This window comes from Sander vitreus, chromosome 4 (assembly GCF_031162955.1).
Source record: "Sander vitreus isolate 19-12246 chromosome 4, sanVit1, whole genome shotgun sequence".
In the NCBI taxonomy this organism is placed as follows: Eukaryota; Metazoa; Chordata; class Actinopteri; order Perciformes; family Percidae; genus Sander; species Sander vitreus.
In genome coordinates this window covers 26,955,428-26,976,064 of record NC_135858.1, presented here as the reverse complement: position 1 = coordinate 26,976,064, position 20,637 = coordinate 26,955,428, and the positions used below count along the sequence as shown (strand labels likewise).

General features: G+C 41.1%; 1 protein-coding gene across 1 annotated transcript; it reads right to left on the bottom strand.

Moving 5' to 3' along the window:
• Window positions 1-1,381: 1,381 nt before the first annotated feature.
• LOC144517249 (protein-glutamine gamma-glutamyltransferase 2-like) lies at window positions 1,382-19,825 on the bottom strand. Its single transcript, XM_078249250.1, has 15 exons — window positions 19,704-19,825; window positions 14,547-14,717; window positions 13,509-13,763; window positions 12,878-12,996; window positions 12,119-12,247; window positions 10,333-10,510; window positions 9,745-9,880; window positions 8,817-8,926; window positions 7,961-8,076; window positions 7,683-7,809; window positions 7,439-7,593; window positions 4,333-4,507; window positions 3,962-4,125; window positions 2,316-2,449; window positions 1,382-1,800 (listed from the first exon to the last, which is right to left on the bottom strand). The coding sequence occupies exons 1-15, from the start codon at window positions 19,738-19,740 to the stop codon at window positions 1,653-1,655; spliced, it is 2,154 nt and encodes a 717-aa protein (XP_078105376.1). The 5' UTR covers window positions 19,741-19,825; the 3' UTR covers window positions 1,382-1,652.
• Window positions 19,826-20,637: the final 812 nt, after the last annotated feature.

Sequence of the window (20,637 nt, the reverse complement as noted above, 5' to 3'; positions counted from 1 at the left end):
GTCTGTTAAGAATATGTATTTTCTTCAAGCGTAAAATACCCCGCTTCCACTGCATTTCTTTGGTAAGAAAGTTATCAGTGTCCACCTCCACCATTCAGTGTCAGTTGGGCTCTAACTCAGACCTTTAAAGGTCCCATGGCATGAAAATGTCACTTTATGAGGTTTTTTAACATTAATATGAGTTCCCCCAGCCTGCCTATGGTCCCCCAGTGGCTAGAAATGGTGATAGATGTAAACCAAGCCCTGGGTATCCTGCTCTGCCTTTGAGAAAATGAAAGCTCAGATGGGCCGATCTGGAATCTTACTTTTATGATGTCATTAGGGGAAAGGTTACCTCCCCTTTCTCTGCTTTGCCCATGACAAGCTGGTCAAGGCAACACCCCCACCCTCCATCTTGCCCCCCCCCCCCCTCTCTCCTCCTTAATAGCATTTAAAGCTACAGACACAGAAATGGCACGTACTAAGCTCATTGTGAGACTGGCTCTAGTGGCTGTAATTCTGCACCAAGGCTGACTTTTGGGAAACAGACTTCAGATACAGTATTAGGGGACCACTAAGGCCTATATAAAAGCATCCAAAAAGCATGTCATAGGGCCTTTAAATAAAAGCTGGTCTCCACCCCATCTTTCCAACAGCAGTGAATACACCATTAGACAAAAAGCAGCAGTTGTTTCTATTTTTAGAAAGAGGTACTATAAATCTTTTTGTCTTGCCCTGGTTTCTTGGATAATTAGTTGAAGAGATTTCAGATACAGTATTAGGGGCCCAGTAAGGCCTATATAAAAGTATCCAAAAAGCAGCATGTCATAGGACCTTTAAGAGACAGCCACACTTATTAACAACCTCAATCATTTTTTTATATTAATATTAATAAATATTTATTGGAGCAAATACCATTAGAAGTGTATGTTGGCTATACCAATATTTCTAGATTTAAAGGACAATTGTGGTTTATAACAACTTGGGGGTTGGTTTTCTCATCTTTATGCAACTTTTCCTTTGGTTATGGTAACCTTAGTCTGGATCAACAGAAGTACATTTCCAGGATAAAGTCTGACATGCCAGGTCAGGCTTTGAAACTCACCTTCCGCTCTCTGTGTGTTGCTGGGAAACAACAACAAACTTTGAGCTAGCAAGCTACATGCTTAAAATGGCAATTGTGATTGGTTTAAAGAATGGAATGGAATGGAATGCATGTGTGGAGGAGCCAGACCTTCTTACCCAACGCTATAGAGATAGGTTTGGCAATGCAAGATTATGGTAACATTATACTCAACTGGGCAATTTCTGAGATCTGGGAACAAAGCAACATCACTAGAGCAAAGTCCAACAGGGCAACATACAGTATAGGAGCAGTCCGACATACCACAGTATATCCAGATATAATCCAAATGAGCTAAATCACTTTATTCACAGGTTAAACTGAAAGTATGTGCACCTAAAATGTTGGTACTAATCCCTCATTGCACAGGAAAACTGTGAACACAACTACAGTAAGTAGAGCTCTGCTGGAAGTTTCAATGGTTTATGGGTTTTTCTTTGCAGTCACCATTGTAAATCTAAACTGACTGCAGCTGCCTTTCTCTGCGATAGAGCAAGATACAAACTTGAACCTACAACGTTTGTGACTCTTACTCAACCATACAGAGAATTTACAGCTTTACATCGACAGTGCAGCTGCCCTTGATGTCTCTGAAGGTGGAGCAGTCAAAGTCGGCCACGAGAGTCTTGTTACCGGGCTTGTAGGGAACAAAGGGGAACTTGACACATATTCGGTTGTTTGTCTTCAAATCTGGAATCCTGTGGTAACACAAAGATTTAAAATAAACAAAGATCAGATTCATAATCTTATTTGCTTATTCTTTGATCAGAGAGTTCTGGATTTAAGTCAAAATTTCACTAGTTTCAGATAGTTTTATTAGGCAAAGCTGTTATGTAGCTGCTTGTTTTTCAACATATGACATGTTTGAATTCTTTTGTTAAATAAAAAAGGATTTTTGTACATTTCTCAAAGTAAGGTATCCAAAAAAGTTTTGGTGTCGGCATATACATCAGAAGTGCATGAGTATGTAAAACATTTCAACCCAGCCCTTATCACACAACCCCTATACACGTACAGAAAACACCCAAACACACAACTATCACTGAAATGAATAACTGGTCAACTGACTGACAAGCGCAAATTCGCTACAGTTGCAAACATGGATGCACGTTCATTCACACACACACACACACACACACACACACACACACACACACACACACACACACACACACACACACACACACACACACACACACACACACACACTCACTTGACTTCAATGTCCTCTTTCAACAGGCCACTTCCAGAGATAGTCAGAGTGCACTCCTTCAGCGTCTCGGTGACCGGGTTCATGAAAACCACCTCCCCTTCTGCCTCTCTGTTCAGTTTGGTTATACCAGAAACCTGGAACACACACATTTTAACAGATTATTCATGTACACTCAGTCAAGCAACTGAACCGCAACCTGTTGAAACAGCGATACCCATTATGCATCAAGACAAGAGAGAAAAACAGCCTAAAACGATGCAGAAATGCATCATATTCTATGAGATCATCATATGTCGCTGTCTTGTGAGAATCATGTATCTCTAAAGTCAAACTTTTTATGGTGTCAGAAAAACAGTCCTGTTTTCAGCTTTGTGATGATGCATTTACCAGCTGAATCAAGAGGCTTTTTAAAGACTTTGTTTAGCTTAAGAAAGAGAACATTCTTATCACATAAAGGAACACTTCATCCTTCACTTCATCACAAACACCAACATCAACATCGACACATCTGGAGATACATGGGTTTCACTGGACAGGAAGGGGATGAAAAACTGAAATATCTCAAAGACTTTTGGATTGCCATGTACGTTTGTACAGACATTCATGGTTCCCATATGATGATGTCTGCGGACTTTGGTGATCCGCTGACTCTCAGCACCACCAGCAGGTTGACATTTTGGATGGATTGCCACTTAACACAATCAGAGACTGGTGATCCCTAGTCTGGCTCAATAGGTGTACATTGCTTGGATAAAATAAAGCCTGACATGATGTCCCTCCCCTTCTGCCTTCTCTGCTATGTCTTTTGTAAGGGCACCGTTGCTGCATCTGGAGCTTAGTGCGACCCAGGATGGCTATGATTGGTTTAAAGAAATAAAAACAAGCCAGAGGTTTTGTCCCCTACCCCAGAATAGATAGGTGGTGCAGCCAGACCCTACTGCAGTGCTGACACAGCGCTGTAGAGATAGGTCTAGCAATGTGAGACTAGGTTGTTGTGTATTTTGGTCTACTATTGGATCCATAGTTGAGATACACCTGATGGATTATGGGTAACTTTGGCCTCGGTTGTTGGTGTTAGCCATGCTGTTGTAAAGACATGCTGTTGATATAATAAACGGTTAATATTCCGTCGTAGTCCGGGTTATCATTGTCATATCTAGTAACATGAAAGAGGGAAGAATATACCATAAAATAGCTGACCCCTGACCTTTAGTGCCACTGGTTGGTAAAATGTTTATCTCATCTTGTGAAATATCTAAATTTTACACGGACACTCATGGTTACCAGAGGATTCAATATAATCATTTTAATGATCTCCTTAGACATTTCTGGATTTGAGTGAAATGTCTGAACAACTATTGGATGGATTGCCATGAAATGTGTGAACACATTAATGTCCCCCTCAGGATGAATTTCAATTAGTACAATACTTCATATTATTACCAAATACCTGCAAAACGAATGACAATGCTATCAGCATCATTTGTAGTTTAGTGCTAATTAGAAAATGTTAGCTCATTTAGTATGGCGTCACAGAGCCGAAAGCGTGGCTGTAGACGTAGTCTTGTTATGTACACTGAACTGATATTATTATTTTGTTACAAAGCTAGATAACTTGATTTTAGAGGCAGAGGTTTTTTACTCACCGTGATGGAGATAGGAGGGTCAAGCAGCACGACGTCATGCACAGCCAGGTATGTGTTATCTGGCTTCTCTTTGTCCGTGACCAATACTGAAACCTTCATGTTGTCACACTCTATCATGAGTTTATGGTAGGCCGAGAATGGGACCTGGATAGGGACAGAGAGATCTCCAAGAGACAAAGAAAGAGAAGAGAGATTTAAAGTAAAATTCCAAGAAGCATACAGTGTTTTCTCACCTAACCCTTCTGGTATCAAGACACACAGATAGTGTTGGTTTTATTTGCCCACCCTTTGAGATATCTATCTTTGAGATATCTGCCTTCAAAATTCAACAGCAACATCTCTGTCCAGGGAAGCACCCACAGAAGATTCACCTTTTCCACTCTGCAGTGTCTCCTCCTTCACCTCGGTCTGGATGGTCCCAGCTGATGAGCCGTTGTACCTCATGGCTTGGACGCTGATGTTGATGGACAGTCGAATGGCAGCACTGCTCTTACTCTGCAGCACCAGCATCAATCTCACATCCTTACAGTACTTTGGTGGGGTCACCTGCAACAGCACACAATGAGAGGACTGAGACATTAGCCTTGTTCTGTTCCATAGTGTACAAACTGTACTCCCTGCTCCATGCTCCCTGTTCAGGGAATGTCAGTTTAGGAAACTTCCCCTGACCAGATTCATCAACGCAGATATTACTTCCTCAATGCGTCACCCTGATAACGTAAACGTCTTGGATATGTTGCTGCTACTACATAAGCACCAATCCCCTATCCATGGTTACAGGTAACAACTGTTATAAAATGTGTTTGTATTGGTTTAAAAGATCTGGGAAGATGAGCTACTGAAGGTGCAAATTTGTGATTTGTAATATAAGGCCCCATCCACCATCGCGGGGGGCAGCAGCTCCAGCAGGGGACCCCAAACTTCCCTTTCCAGAGCTACATTAACCAGCTCTGACTGGATCCTGAGGCGTTCCCAGGCCAGGGTGGAGATTTAATTCCTCCACCTAGTCCTGGGTCTTCCCCGAGGCCTTCTCTCAGCTGGACGTGACTGGAACACCTCCCTTGGGAGGTGCCCAGGGGGCATCCTTACCAGATGCTCAAACCACCTCGACTGGCTCCTTTCGACACAAAGGAGCAGCGGCTCTACTCCATGTTCCTCACGGATGACTGAGCTTCTCACCTTATCTCTAAGGGAGACGCCAGCCACCCTCCTGAGGAAACCCATTTTGGTCGCTTGTACCCAGGATCTCGTTCTTTCGGTCATGACCATAGGGGAGAATAGGAACGAAAATTGACCGGTAGATCGAAAGCTTTGCCTTCTGGCTCTGTTCTACTTTTGTCACAACGGTGCGGTAAAGTGAATGTAATACTGCCCCCGCTGCACCGATTCTCCGACCAATCTCCCCCCCAAGATCCCAAGGTACTTGAACTCCTTCACTTGGGGTAAGTACTCATTCCACACCCGGAGTAGGCACTCAGTTTCCTGCTGAGAACCATAGCCTCAGATTTAGAGGTGCTAATCCTCATCCCAGCTACTACACACTCGGCTGAGAACCGATCCAGTGAGTGCTGAAGGTGACCGATGATGCCATCAGGACCACGTCATCTGCAAAAAGCAGCGATGAGATCCCCAGCCCACCAAACTGCAACCCCTCTCCACCCCGACTATGCCTCGATATCCTGTCCATGAATATCACAAACAGGATTGGTGACAAATTGCAGCCCTGGCAGAGGCCAATCCTAACCTGGAATGAGTCCAACGTACTGCTGAGAACCCGAACACAGCTCTCGCTTTGGTCGTACCTTTTTGAACAGTGAAACCACTACCCTGGTCTGCCACTCCTTAGGCACTGTCCCAAACTTCCACGCAATGTGTCATCCAACACAGGCCCACCACACCCGGAGCTTTCAACATTTCTGGACGGATCTCATCAATTCCCGGGGCTTTGCCACTGTGGAGTTGACTACCTCAGTGACTTCCACCAGGGAAATTGACGACAATCCCCCATTATCCTCCAGCTCTGCCTCTAACATAGAGGGTGTGTTAGTTGGATTCAAGAGTTCCTCAAAGTGCTCCTTCCACCGCCCTATTATCCCCTCAGTTGAGGTCAGCAGCGTCCCATCCTTACTGTAGCTTGGATAGTTCCCCGTTTCCCTCTCCTGAGTTGGCGAAAGGTTTCCCACACCCGCTGCTTTGCCTCTTTCACAACAGAGGCTGCAGCCCCCTTAGGTACCCTGCAACTGCCTGATATAAGGCTATATAAATAAAATTTACTTGACTGGGTTGTTGAAGGATACCCTGGTCATTACTAATGTTTTTTTAATGAAACAAGTACGGATATTCAACATTTTAAAATGTGGTCTTTTTGTATTAAACTGCTCATAATATGCTGATTTTTAGGTTCATAATTGTATTTAGAGGTTATACCAGGATAGGTTTACATGGTTTAATTTTCCAAAAACTCAAAATTTTCGTTCTACTGCACATTGCTGCAGCTCCTCTTTTCACCCTGTGTGTTGAGCTCTCTGTTTTAGCTACAGAGTGAGGCATCACACTTCTGTTCCATCTTTGTTGGGAGTCACACATGTGCAGTAGCTAGGTAAGGACTACTAGCCATTAAGAAGCAGAGTATGAGGGCGTTTTCTGTTGGAGATGGTAAGTCCCTTTGGGGTGGACTTTGGGCTTTTTCACTTTGTAAACCTATAACGTGCACAAAAAGATATATGACACAATAAAGGAAAGGGAAAAAGCCAAAAAGCATAATATGAGCACTTTAATATATATTGTATATATACAATAAATACTATATATTGTATTAAATTTGGATTTGCAACTTATTTCACCTTATTGTTTTCTTAGACCTTTATACTTGCACTCCTACTTGAAATTGCAACTGCTGCACAGCAACTTCACTCTGGATAAACTTATCTCATCTAATTTTTAAATCTATTCATTCATTTTATATTACTCATGCATAAGATCTCGAAAAATTAAAATGTGTTTGTTGCTAGACTATTTAGTATGTATGTTGGCCTCTTTATGACTTAAACTTGAGAAATGGCGCTGCCTTGTTGTTTAAAATGTCATTGTATGTAAGTTAATATAAGTTCTGATTATCGTGTAGATGCTGCGATCTTTCATGTTGTGTCTCTTCACATGTGAAAGATGAGTTGTGAACTATTTACAGTAAAGCAGAAAAAAGTTAATATTTCAAAGGTTTGTTGGACATGTTTGCTTTCATTAGAAAAGAGACAATAGACTTGGCTGGAGGGGAGAGGGATTGGAAACGGCAACAAAGGTCCCCAACGGGATTCAAACCGTGGTCGTTACGATTTGTGCTCAATCCTAAACCCCATCCATAAGTTTGTTTCAAAATGAAATTTATAATAGTATCACACAAAAAATCTAAATATAACATAAAAAAACTTCCTGTTCAATATCTATAAAGGGAAACTTCAGGGAGTTTCTGTGACGAACCTCTTCGAAATGCATGGACATTGGCGGTGAAAGAGGTTGAGGGGGGATGCCTGGGGTTACTACATCCGTCTCCTCCTCCTTCTTCTCAATCTCATCAACCTTGGAGAGGTCTCTGGTGGTGGCGTAGTGAAAGACAGACCTCTCTTTCTCTGTTCCTGTAAATATATTGATTCAGTCAATATTCAGAGCCCCTATTGTAATCATGTACAGCTGCTTGTGTGACCTGTTTGTCAGGTGAACCCACCCTCTTTGTATTTGTAGCTGTCAGTGATGTTCATCCTCTTATTGGAGCCGACAGACTTGGTAGAGATATTCTGACCAACTCTCGTCGTGTCAGAGAAGATATTCACTTTTGAGCCGTCAGCTTTGACCTGACAGGACACACAAACACAAACTTTAGAAACAACAAAAAGACAAAAGTAACATTTGATAGTTTTCTTTTTCTGTCTTTCTTTTTTTCTTTTACACTAAATTCACTAAATGTGGCATTGATGAGATTAGGCTCAAGCTCTGCTCACTGACCAGCCAGTCAATGCAGTCGGCATTGACCTCAGCGAAGACAAATGGCGTGTCATATTTGAGGTCTGTTTCTCCGTTCAGGATGGCTACGACGGGGGCTGGACCGCAGCAGTAAACACCTACAGGAGGAGAGACAGGACAAATCAGGAAATAAAGTAACAACCTTTGCAACTGACAACTACGTTTCAGTATCACATATCACACAAAAATCCATCTTGTAAGTAATGGGTTTGTGTCTGAACCAGGCCTCTAGAAAAAGCATTCAGCCTTATAGCCAATTTTATCCGGTGGCCACTTGTGGTATTGCAACGGAAAATCCCCCGGCGACCCAGAAAGGATTTTCCTCCAAGGCCACCATTGTAAAAGATACGTCTGTAAAATTGCTGCCAGGACACCTCAAACCACCTTTATAGATTGCACACAGACAACTTTAAAGTTTGCACACAGACAACTTTAGCCTGCACAGACAACTTTTTGGGAGGAAAAGAAGTGTGTGTGAGGTAAAAGTGGAGTATGTGCATGCTTTCTTGATACATGGCCTAAACGGCCCTTCATACTACATAACTACAAGGCAGATATACAGTACAAGTGATTTCATGGCCCACAGAGGATTCATCCTAATGTTTTTTTATGATTCTTGATCTTAATAGAACCTTCAGGTCAAAATGTCCGATTGAGTACAAGAAATATGAAAAAATTATAAACCCCAGAAGATGAACTTTTTTTTATGTTGGTTAATAAAATCTCGTAGAAGCAGGTCAGCATGAACTGTAAAAAAGTTCAAGAAACAAGGTCATCAGAGAAGGGAAGAAAGTGCATCTCTGCTAAAGTTTATGGAGATAAACAAGAGAGTCTATACCTTGGCTCTTCTCCTGTGGTGTTGGATCCAAAACTTGCCAACCGTCATATTTGCCGTCCTTTGCCAGGTCTGGCCGCCTCATCCACGCCTCCACCCACACGTGAAAGTTCCTAAAACACAAAACAACATTCAGATTATGCAACAGTGCAGTAGATCTGAACAACAACACTGGAGAATTATATTCAACAATAATATTTTAGGGTTAGTTTGTTTTCACTATGTCCAAAAAAGACACATTTAAAGTCAAAGATTCTTACATATGAACTGTGACATTAAAAGTTTTAGATTTCTGTAGTAATATCTTAATGCAATACACACATGTCATATGTACAATGAAAGAGTCGGTGGTTGGTGGCTGTAATTGCTTTTATTCTCCATACAGACTGTAAAGCCCTTGTTTTAGCTTCAGAACGAGGACTGTAGGACTGTCACGTTAGGAAGCGGTATTTTCACGGCCAGCTTGAACAGGCAGAAGACTGCAGCGACCAACTCCTTCAACATGTGTTTGAATGTGAATATTACATCAGCAAAGACTTGAAAAAGTGTATCCTTCAATGTCACTGTAGAATTTGAGAATGTCTGACCTCGGCAGTGGCAGACAGCAATGCATGCTGCTAACCAGCTCAGCTTAAAATGACTCGTGCAGCGTGAAAGTATGGTTCCCAAACAGCACAGTGTAAAATAACGGTCTAGTGTGAAGGTTGGGGTAGTATATGGGTATAAAAAGCATCTAATTTCACATGTCCTTTTCACATGCCTGTAGAAAATCAGTATTTATGGTCTTAAAAATCTTTCTTGCAATTTTTGCATCAACTAAGAGCAATTACATTTTGTAAACGTTATTTTTGAAGAAAAGGATGATTGTAATGTTTTATATATACATGCATTGAAGTGCTGTGTGTAAGATATATTAGCCTCTGTATCTCACCAAACACTGTCTTGGGTTGGTTTCTCTCTGACTCCGTAGTCGGCGTGGTACACGTCGATGGTCAGATTCCTGTCGTTGTCGTGGGCTGACTCGAAGTTGGTGACCACGCGGCAGGGGATGCCCAGCAGGCGCATCACTGGAACCAAACATAAAAGATCTGAGTTAGAATTAGTAGCTAAACGTTATCCTACTTTGCTTGAATTGAATGAAACATTTGCCCAATTGTAAATCGGTTTTGACATGACCATTCGCATACACTGGGCATGCGGGTGTAAACAGAAAGCAGATTGTCTGACGTTACTCTGCGGTTGAAAATCATGGATGTATAAGTTGAAAATACAGAAAATACTTTGGAGAAAGAACAACAATGGTGAAAAGTACAACCGTCGTTGTTTCCAGGTTTCTGTTTGTGCCCGTCCAGACTACAACGCAACCCTGAAGTTTTCAAACCAAAACGGGGGGCAGCAGTGTTTCCAAATGTCTCTGTTTAATGGGCTCAGAGTAGTGTGTACGTGAGGTGTAAACGTAGCAAAAGATATTAGTTTTTAAACCAAAACATAGTAGTGCAAATGTAGCCTCAGACGTTACCTGAACACATCACACCGGCGTACACCCAGCACTGCCCGTACTTGACCGGATAGGAGCCGATGACGAACCAGCGCTTAAGGATGGCGTAACTGCCGGTCCAGCGAGAGGGTGAGACCCCACCTATAAATGAACCTCCCCAGCGTCCCTCCAGGACACCACGGTCATCATCAGCGTTGATCTGGAAGAAAACAAGGAAATTCTCATTATTTTAATGTGACTTGTGTTTTTGTTTCTGAAAATTACAACTTTATTAAAGACTCTGTCACATAAGACACAATTCCCAAGTCTTTATATATTTCCGCTACATCTGCTGTCTTCTTGTTTAGCTCTTTATTGGCACTAACATTTACAGAACTATTACAGTATCCCTGCTAACTGCAAATACTTGAAACTGCATGAAATTGAAACAGAAAACTTTTGACTGACTATTTGATTTCAAAGTTAAACTTCAAGCTTATTGAAAAAAGGTATGCATTATTTACAGACAAGTGTGGGTCTGATGGTTAATTATAAAGTGAGAAACCCTTTAATAACAATTTTTGCACTTTCTAAAAAGCCATTCTGCGTGTTTGCAAGTCTGTGTAAAGTTATAAAGAGTCATTAGTTTCTAATTTTATAATAGCCCAAAAATGATTGGTAAAAGGCTTCCCCTGTTCACCAAAAAATTATGTACATTTATAAATGTACTGTACTTAAATGCAATGTTGAGGTACCTGTACTTTACTTGAATCTTTCCATTATATCTTGCTTTATACTTCTACTCCACTAGATTTCAGAGGGAAATATTGTACTTTTTACTTCTCTACAATTATTTTGATAACTTTAGTCACGTTGCAGAGTCAGATTATTAATACAAAATATAAATTAACTAATAGATTATGATGTGCTTTAACAGGTGAAACCAGCCAGCAGTACATAAAGTAGTTACAATTAGCTCCACTTTTACCACAATAAAGCATTAATCGTAATCCAGTAAAATAATATTTAACACTCCGTCCCCAGCACAAAAATGGTATCACTCTGCATCACATCATTGCTGGATTTTGGTACGTAACATTCAAAATGTCAGACCATAAATGCTGCTGAAAAGCTTTGTGAAGTTATCTTTAAACTACAATTACCACATGGTTGTATGCCTCCGCTAACCAGTGGAGTGGTTGCAGTTTAGACTTTGATGTAAAATGCAACAACTGATGCACTATGTAGAAGACTTTAAAGGGAATTTAATGAAAAAGGTATTTAGAGTATTTTTTTGGTTAAAAGTGGATGCTTCACATGCATCTTCAACCTGGCAGCGCAGAAGAGCTACACAATCACCACAGTTTCAAGATTAGTGTCACCAATTCAGCATTTGACCAAATGTATCCACTTCTGTTCCTGGATTGAAGTCGAAGGCGTTGAATGACGGCCAGAATATTATGATCTAAACAGTGAAGTTCACCTTTGATTTTGGATATTAAATGTCATCACTTCATCGCTTCTTGATCATCATCATCATCATTTTATCCTATTTGACATTTGTGTGAAATTTTATAATTAGCGTAGGAATTCTTGAGTTATGGCCAAAAATGTGTTTTTTCAAATTTAATCAGTTCATCCTTGAGTCCAAGTGGATGTTTGTCTCAAATCTGATGAGATTCCCTCCAGGGGTTTCTGAGATATCGTGTTCACAAGAATGGGACAGACGGACAACGTAAGTGCTGATGGACAAGGGATGAAAACATAGTCCCTCCGGCCATGGCTGTCGCCAGCACGGAGACATAAAAACATAGAGAGCAAGTCCTACCATGGCGCTGACCACGCGGCTGACGTAGATGGGGTTACAGCGAGCAGAGACATCGTCACCGGGGTCTTTCATGTATTTGGGGTTGAGGTCCAACATCCTCAAACAAATGTCCACCATGTCGTCTTCAAACTGGACAGAAGGAGACAGGAAGAGAGGAGCTGCTCTTACATTGTATTTTATTCATGCCAATACAGTGGTATTTAACTGAGGATGGAATATAATTTCATCTTTAAAAGAGACATCATATGCTCTAAGCAGCAGAGTAGAAAATATTTAAATTCCAGATATGAAATTCAAAACTGAATATCCGAGATACCAGGGAATATATGAATATATATATATATATATATATATATACTGGAAGTTTTAGAAATTGCACAACTTGAAATTGACTACTGAAAATAAAAAAAGGGAATTCAGAGCACCTACATTTTGTAGGAATGGTTAAAAAAAATGATTCAGTGCTATAAAATCTGTGTTATTTAAAGTATTCAGTAGTGATTACATTTCACAATTAGGTATTCAGTTGCTTTTAAGACTAAAATCTTTATAGCCAAAATTTGCTTCCATGAAACACTTCAAATGATCACCAAGCTGTCAGTGCATCATGATGGGGAGAGGAAAGTAGCAAATCTAATTGTTATTGTCACAACCTCGGACACCCACATAAAACCCAACTCTGTGTGTGTATGTTTGTGTGTGTGTGTGTGTGTGTGTGTGTGTGTGTGTGTGTGTGTGTGTGTGTGTGTGTGTGTGTACCTGTCCAAAGTCCCAGTTACAAGAGTCAATGTAGTTGCTACTTCCTTTGTAGATAATTCCTTGTTCATTCATCACATACTCGTTTATCTCATTCTCATCCTTCAGATACACCCAGTCATCTACAGAGAGAGAGAGGGAATTCATGCAGACAGACAGATGATAGTTTTCAGGTTAGAAGTATTCAAATACGAAACTTCAGTAAATGTAAAATTCTTGCGTTCAAAATCTTTAGTAAGAAAAAGTAAGCAGTATCAGCAAGATGTACTTAACGCATCAGAGGTAGTAGCAAGGATTTGCAGTGGTAACTACAGTAAGTACATTTACTCAAGTACTGTACTTAAGAACAAATCTGAGGTACTTGTACTTTACTTGAGTAAAGTTGCCTCAACCAACTACAACAGTAAAATCCTGATTTTACATTAATGCAAGAGTAATAATAATCTAATGATACAATACATCATAATATAACAGTCACAGAGGACATTTTTCTGCATTAATTACTTTTACTTTTATACTTGAAGTACATTTTCCTGATTATACTTGCAGTACATACTTTTGCTTAAATAACATTTTGAATGCAAGACTTTTAGACAGACAGACAGAGGGGAAGACAGACAGACAGACAACCTACCGGGACACCAGGGGTTGAAGAGCACCACAGGCTTTGCCAGAACCATTTCCTGATCTCTGTGCTTCACAGTCATGGTGTACTCCCCTATGGGGGTGTCAGCCGGGGGGGTGATGCTGAGGATCAGGTTGCCTGTTATTGTGGAGGAACCCTTGTCAAGCTCTACCTTCCACACTGCCTTTGCTGATGGTGAACGTTTGACAACATCTGGGACACCGAAGAATGATAGCGTCCCCTGTTTCTCAGTCGGAAGTTTTCCTGTAGAGAGGAGCCACTGAGGGAGTCAGACCTTCATTTATTGTTGTACCAATACTCTCCATCCATCCATCCATCCATCCATCCATCCAACCATCCACCCATCTATCCACCCAACCATCCACCCACCCATCCATCCAACCATCCATCCATCCATCCAAACATCCACCCACCCATCCATCCACCCACCCATCCATCCACCCACCCATCCACCCATCCAACCATCCATCCATCAATCCATCCACCCATCCACCCACCCACCCACCCATCCACTCATCTATCCACCCAACCATCCACCCACCCACCCATCCATCCATCCAACCATCCATCCATCCAACCACCCATCCATCTATCCAACTATCCACACACCCATCCACCCATCCATCCATCCATCCACCCACCCATCGGTTTTCCCTAACTTAACCATCCACTTAAAGCAGTGATGTGATAGTTCACCCTGTAATCCCTTGAAAAGACCAAAAACTAAAAATACTTGTAGTGAAATTGAGAAAAAAATAGTGCAACGTTTTCAGGCTAGCATAATGAAGACCTAGAAATGTAGAGTCTGCCTTTGGACAACCTTCAGGGGAAACAGTACAAAATGTGTTATATGTTAACAGGAAGCAGAATAGGGTAAACTAAGTTAAATTAAGTTGCCTTTGGCGGGAGTTTAACAAGACTTGATGCCTCATTTAGTTATGTGGAATAACAAACTGAATTGTCAGTTCATCAAAAGTATAGACCTTCAACAACTTCTGAAAACAAATACTTTAATGAAGGACCGACCTGTCGCTGCAGAGATGCAGAGCGGCTGAACAGAAGCGTTGAAAGGTTGCCTCAGATTAAGGGTCAGTTTGAAGGGCTGGCCCCGCCTCACAATCAGCCGAGTCAGGGAGATTTCGCTGGTGCGGTGGTTAGCGTTGTTGGTCTGTGGGTGGAGATCCACTCCCTTAAAGACTGAAAGAAATAAACAACATACAAACATGAGAAAGTTCATAGAATCTCTCTACATCAGGCTACTGAAAAAGATAACAGCAAATTTTATTTATTTGACCTTGGTAATATTTAACAGTTATTCACTTTTTGTAAAGAGCAAAAAGTAGGAAAAGCACAGATCTCATTCATCCGTGACAAACCGAAAGACAGTGGCTATCATTTCATTAAACATCTCTTTCATGTCCAAAACTTTGGCGCATAGGAAACACATCAAATCAAATGAATACAGTTTTTATGGTTGTCTATAATAGTCATAAAGAACTGTAAAATAATGATGTTAGTGTAAATCAGTAATAATGCCAGTTATAACACAGTTGTGTTGCTTAAAGGTCCTATGACATGCTGCTTTTTGGATGCTTTTATATAGGCCTCAGTGGTCCCCTAATACTGTATCTGAAGTCTCTTTCCCAAAATTCAGCCTTGGTGCAGAATTACAGCCACTACAACCAGTCCCACAATGAGCTTTACTTAGGACGTGCCATTTCTGTGTCTGTCGCTTTAAATGCTATTGAGGAGGAGAGAGGGGGGGCAAGTTGGAGGGTGGGGGTGTGGCCTTGACCAACTGCTATGCTTTGCTTGTTTGCAAGCCATGATGTCTTTCTCATGGGCGGGCCAAATGCTCTGGGTATGCAAAGCAGAGAAAGGGGAGGTAACCTTCCTCCTTATGACGTCATAAGGAGGAGATTCCAGATCGGCCCATCTGAGCTTTCATTTTCTCAAAGGCAGAGCAGGATACCCAGGGCTTGGTTTACACCTATCGCCATTTCTAGCCACTGGGGACCATAGGCAGGCTGGGGGAACTCATATTAATGTTAAAAAACCTCATAAAGTGAAATTTTCATGCCATGGGACCTTTAAGATTGTTATACTTACATTATAGGCACTTAGGTTATTACACTCCGAGTTTTCATTCAATTTGTTTATCACAGTATACACAGTAATTAAAGTGGGAGAGCTCAACATACTGCAACTTAAGACAACACAAACAAATGACAAAAAATATCTTAACCACTGACAGCACATGTCTTGCATTGTGTAAAAAAAAACGTTTAGAACAAAAGCAAGTTAAAACAGTAATATAACACCCCGTGAGAAGTGTTGAGTGGTTTACCATCTGGCCTTGCTGCAGTGATGTACTGAGGTACTCCAGTACACCATTACATCACTGCTGGGTGTGGCTAAAGGTGCAACAGAGCACGCCTCTGACCACACCCAGCAGGTTGAACTTTCAGTCACTATTATTTAACACAATTACTCATTGACTTTTGAAAGGATGTTACAATTATTGAATTTAAAGAACAATAGAGGAGAGAGAGGGAGGGGGAGAGAGAGAGAGAGAGAGAGAGAGAGAGAGACAGAGAGATATAGAAATATGACTCATCATAATGAGAATGACATCATGAATAATAGAATTACATCATGAACAGTGGCAATGATAGTAACAGTAAAGATAATATGACTATGATTAATAATTATAGTAGTAGCAGGGCGTAGCAGCCTGCTACCATGGCGATACAGAAAACATCAGCAAAGAAAGAAAAGCTGCAAGTCGCACACAGCAAGGGAACTAAGTTACAAAGTTAGAGTCTGGGAGAATCTAAAAATGGATGAACACACTTGTTATTAATAAAAGTCCAATGGCCTGTATTTTTTTGACCAACATTTGAGGTTGGACATGGAGGAAACCAAGACAGGTGAACCGAAAGTAAAAGGAGATATATCAAAATAAAAGTCAAGAAAAATAAACTAAAATAAATAGCATAAACAGATAAATATTGGAGAATGTAGCTCCTCAAGGATGTGTACACAAATTGATTTGAGCTCAAAGAGCATGGTTTGTCTGTTTAAGTATGTGGATGACATGCGCTTAGTTGGCCTGCTTCAGCTATCCATTACCTTAAGTGAACCTGAGTATTTGGTCTAAACACACACACACACACACACAAGAGATCAACATTGATAAGACTATAGAGTGCTGTGGCGACAAAAAACATCTTTAAGAAATCTTTTATTCAAATCAGCATTTTAAACTCAAAACTGAGCAACAAATCTTGCCCGGTATTTAGTGTTTCGTCTGTTATGCTTTGTTTTAGGTATTTATCTGTAATTCTTAAGCGTGTATTGTGTACTCTAGACTTATGTTTTCTTTTCTTTCTTTTTGGGATTTGTTACTTGTACTCGTGCTTTTACGTTTTGGTGAGTTAAGGACAATGTTCCTCTCTGGTGCACAATAAAGTCATATTCTATTATTCTATCCTTTCTTAAAAGAAAACAATTTGCTTTTTGACCAAATTTATTCCAGTTTTAACCAGGATGGTCAGATTTTTTTGACCTGCAAATGATGCTCCTTTAAAGGGATACTTCACCGATTTAGCATTGAGCTTTGTATCAGTAGAAACACGGTAGTATTTTTGAATGACCGTGCTTCCCTCATTCATGTCCCCCTGAGACGAGAGATCTCTGTATTGTGGGTCTGGAAAAAAGCCTCAGATGACGCAAAAATCGTCGTTTTCCGTCATCGGAGGCATTTTTGCCCAGAGGCAATGGACTACAGCCAGTAGTAGGAGCTACTTCCGCATGTTTTCAACCAGCCCATAGGTCGTCTTTACACGAAGACTGCCGAGCCAAAACGAGCGTCAGCCATCTTGAATCATCGCTTAGCCTACTGGTTTCTCAGCAGAAGATTTTAGATAGATAGATTTATTCATCCCGAAGGAAATTTTAGAACAATTATGTGCATTCAAACTACCGCACACATGTACCACCGGGATACATTGGTACAGATCAGAGAATATGCAGGAAACTTTATTACAGACGGAATACTCGACACACTACGCAAGTTTTGCCTGCTACGGAGTCCAGCACCTCAGCCTGCGGTGTTGCTCGATGCCGCTAGCCGGTAAGGGGACATCCTCAGCGGTGTGCAGAAAGCGGGACGAGGTTAGGAGTCGGAGCTAGGTGGAAAGCTAACGCTAGCCAGCCACCTGTGCAAGGCTTCACCTGCTACGGAGACCAGCACATCAGCCTGCGGTGTAGCTCGATGCCGCTAACCGGTAAGGGGACATCCTCTGCGGTGAAACGCGGAGGATGTCCCTAGCTCATACACCTGGTGGAAAGCTAACGCATTCACTTCACACTTCAACGAAACTCCCAACGGGAGTTCAGAGACTGCTGTGTTTTTGTTGTTGTGGAAACATGGCTGAACAACAGTGCTGCTCTGTCACTGGGTAAGACTAGCTAGTGGAGGTGGGCTTTTTTATCACGGACTGTTGCAGAAATGGGGTGCTCGTATCCAACTAACTGCTAACTGCTGGTGGAGTTTGTGACTGTTAGATGTCGACCATTCTACATTCCACGCAAATTACGGCTGTGTAGAACTCTGTATTTACAGCCTACCAAGCGCTAATGTTAGTATGTGTTAGCTGTGTTATATAATGTCGTTTTTATATATTTTAATTGTGTAACCACTTGAGCCACGGTGAAACGTTGTTTCGTGTATATAGTTGAAATGACAATAAAACAGTTGAGTTGACCGTCTCACTGTCTGTCTGTCTGTAAACGGTAGGCGTGGCTTGGGAGTGGACTCAGAGCAGCGAAGCAAGTGCATTCTGGGATTTGGTGTCTTTCATCCACATGAGCTAAAAACACATTTCCTGGCTTTTCTCGGCCTAGAAGGCACCAATTTAAAAAACAAAAAAAATGTCACATTTATACTATATAAGTGACCCAATTTAAAGATATATTCAGCTTTCCAGCGGTGAAATATCCCTTTAAATGTAAAATAGAAAAAATTATCAATGGGATGGTTTAACGACTCAGACTGAGACAGACTGTCTGCCTGAGATGGCTCACTAAGTCCAAGTCAACAAACTGGCTCAGCATGTTACAGGTGACTGTGATGAAATAGTGACAGAAACTAGTTGCAGGGCCTGGTGGACGGGCGGTTAGGAAACAATATGCTTGGCTGAGTGTAAAATGTCACTGATATGGAATAAATGTGGTGACAAAAAAAATGGGGCAAGATGCAACAGGACGGGATGAGAGAAGAAAAAAAACCTGCCTCCACCTTAAGCTCTCTCAACGACTGCCTGGGAAAGTGTCAACCCTTGACAGCACGCGGTAATGTCACATTCACACACTAACTGATGTGTGCCTCTAATCTCCTGATAATAATTAAAGCAGTTTAAGCTGTAAGAGGCAAATGTATTCAAAGCTGTGTGCTCGATAGGAGTTTGAGACGACAATAATTTAATTAACCTGCTGTACATTTTCCGGCTCAGCACTAAACAACAGACACAGTAACAAGCTGATGAACATGGTGAAGAATCTAGCAGCTAAAGAGAAAGATATCATTTTAATAAAATGTGGAGTCCGTATTGAGTTGTATGCATAACCCTGGCACTTTCAGCAATGCAATAGTGTATTGTTTTGTCAAATCACATTTTGCAACCCATAGTCTCGCTTTGCCAGACCATCCACACGCTGCCGAGCAGAGGAGGGTCTGACTAGTCCACACAGCATTCCGGGATGGAAAGAAAACATGCTCTGGTTTAATGGCATTTCTTTAAATCAATCACAATTGTCATGGGCAGTGCTAAACTCCGCAGGAGCCACTGTAAATACAGTTGTGTGAGAGAAAACTCAGATTGGACAGATAGTCTAGCTAGCTGTCTGGATTTACCCTGCAGAGATCTAAGGAGCAGTTAACCATAGCCCTCATAAATCCACTGGAGTTTAGAATTCCAACACAAAGAAAGCGGAAGGAAAGGGAAAATACATGCATCCGGCGGAATTTCCTGCGGCACCGGAGCAATCCCGAAAGTGGAACTTCAAGGATATAGACTATGCAACCCACAACATTATGGACTTCATTCATACAACGCATGCAAGCTAAACTAAACTTAAACTTAAACCAGACAACTTTGTTAAAGACTTGGATGTACTTACGAGATTCTTTAGTTTTCTCTGTCATTGTTCCAGACATGGTTTGCCTCTTAGAATAGGAGATGTAATGCCAGTCAAACACACGCTGGCATGTTCTCCCTCTGACAGGTGACTGAGTTTTTACTGATTTCAAAATATCTGGCAAGCCCAACCCCATCTCAAATTTACATACATTACGTCTTGCATCCTGGATTTTTAACCTCTTCCTGGAGGTTTAAATGCTATGGGTTTCTTTCAACCAAATTGCCCAAAAATAACATGGATTAAATGGTTTCAAAACAGTGTCCTGACTAAACTTTGACATAAATCAGTCTGTGATCCACTCAACATCCTCTGATCTTAACTATTAGGCAAAAAAAAAAATTCTGCTTTTTTTTTTTTTAACAAAAACATTAGGTATAATGAATGAATGAATGAATGAGGTTTGCTGACCAATGTTCCAAGCATAAGTGTAAAACTTATTAAAGGACAATTCCAGCGCAAAACGAACCTAGGGGTTAATAACAGATGTGTACCCACTCGATCGCTCTCTGGGACATGTTTTCATGCTAATTAAATGTGTTTGTAGCTTGAAACAAGCTAGCGCAGACCAGAGATTAGCTTACAACGCTAATATTAACTTTGTAAGTGTACAGACAGTTTATTAAAAAGATAGATTATAAAGACAGTCGCGTTCTCGTAGACAGGCGGTTTCCGTCTTGGGAGCTACTGTCTTTCTAAACACATCTGTTATTAACCCCTAGGTTCGTTTTGCGCCGGAATTGTCCTTAAAATCAACACAAGTTAGTGTTAGTGGTGCATATAAGTGACCAAATCATTTTTTTCAGAAAAAGCGCAAAAAAATAGTTCATTTTCAACCTGGAAGGACAACGAGTTCATGGATGACGGGAAGACAACACAAGGGTTAACAAAGCACTATGAGAGTGGTGAAAGTGAA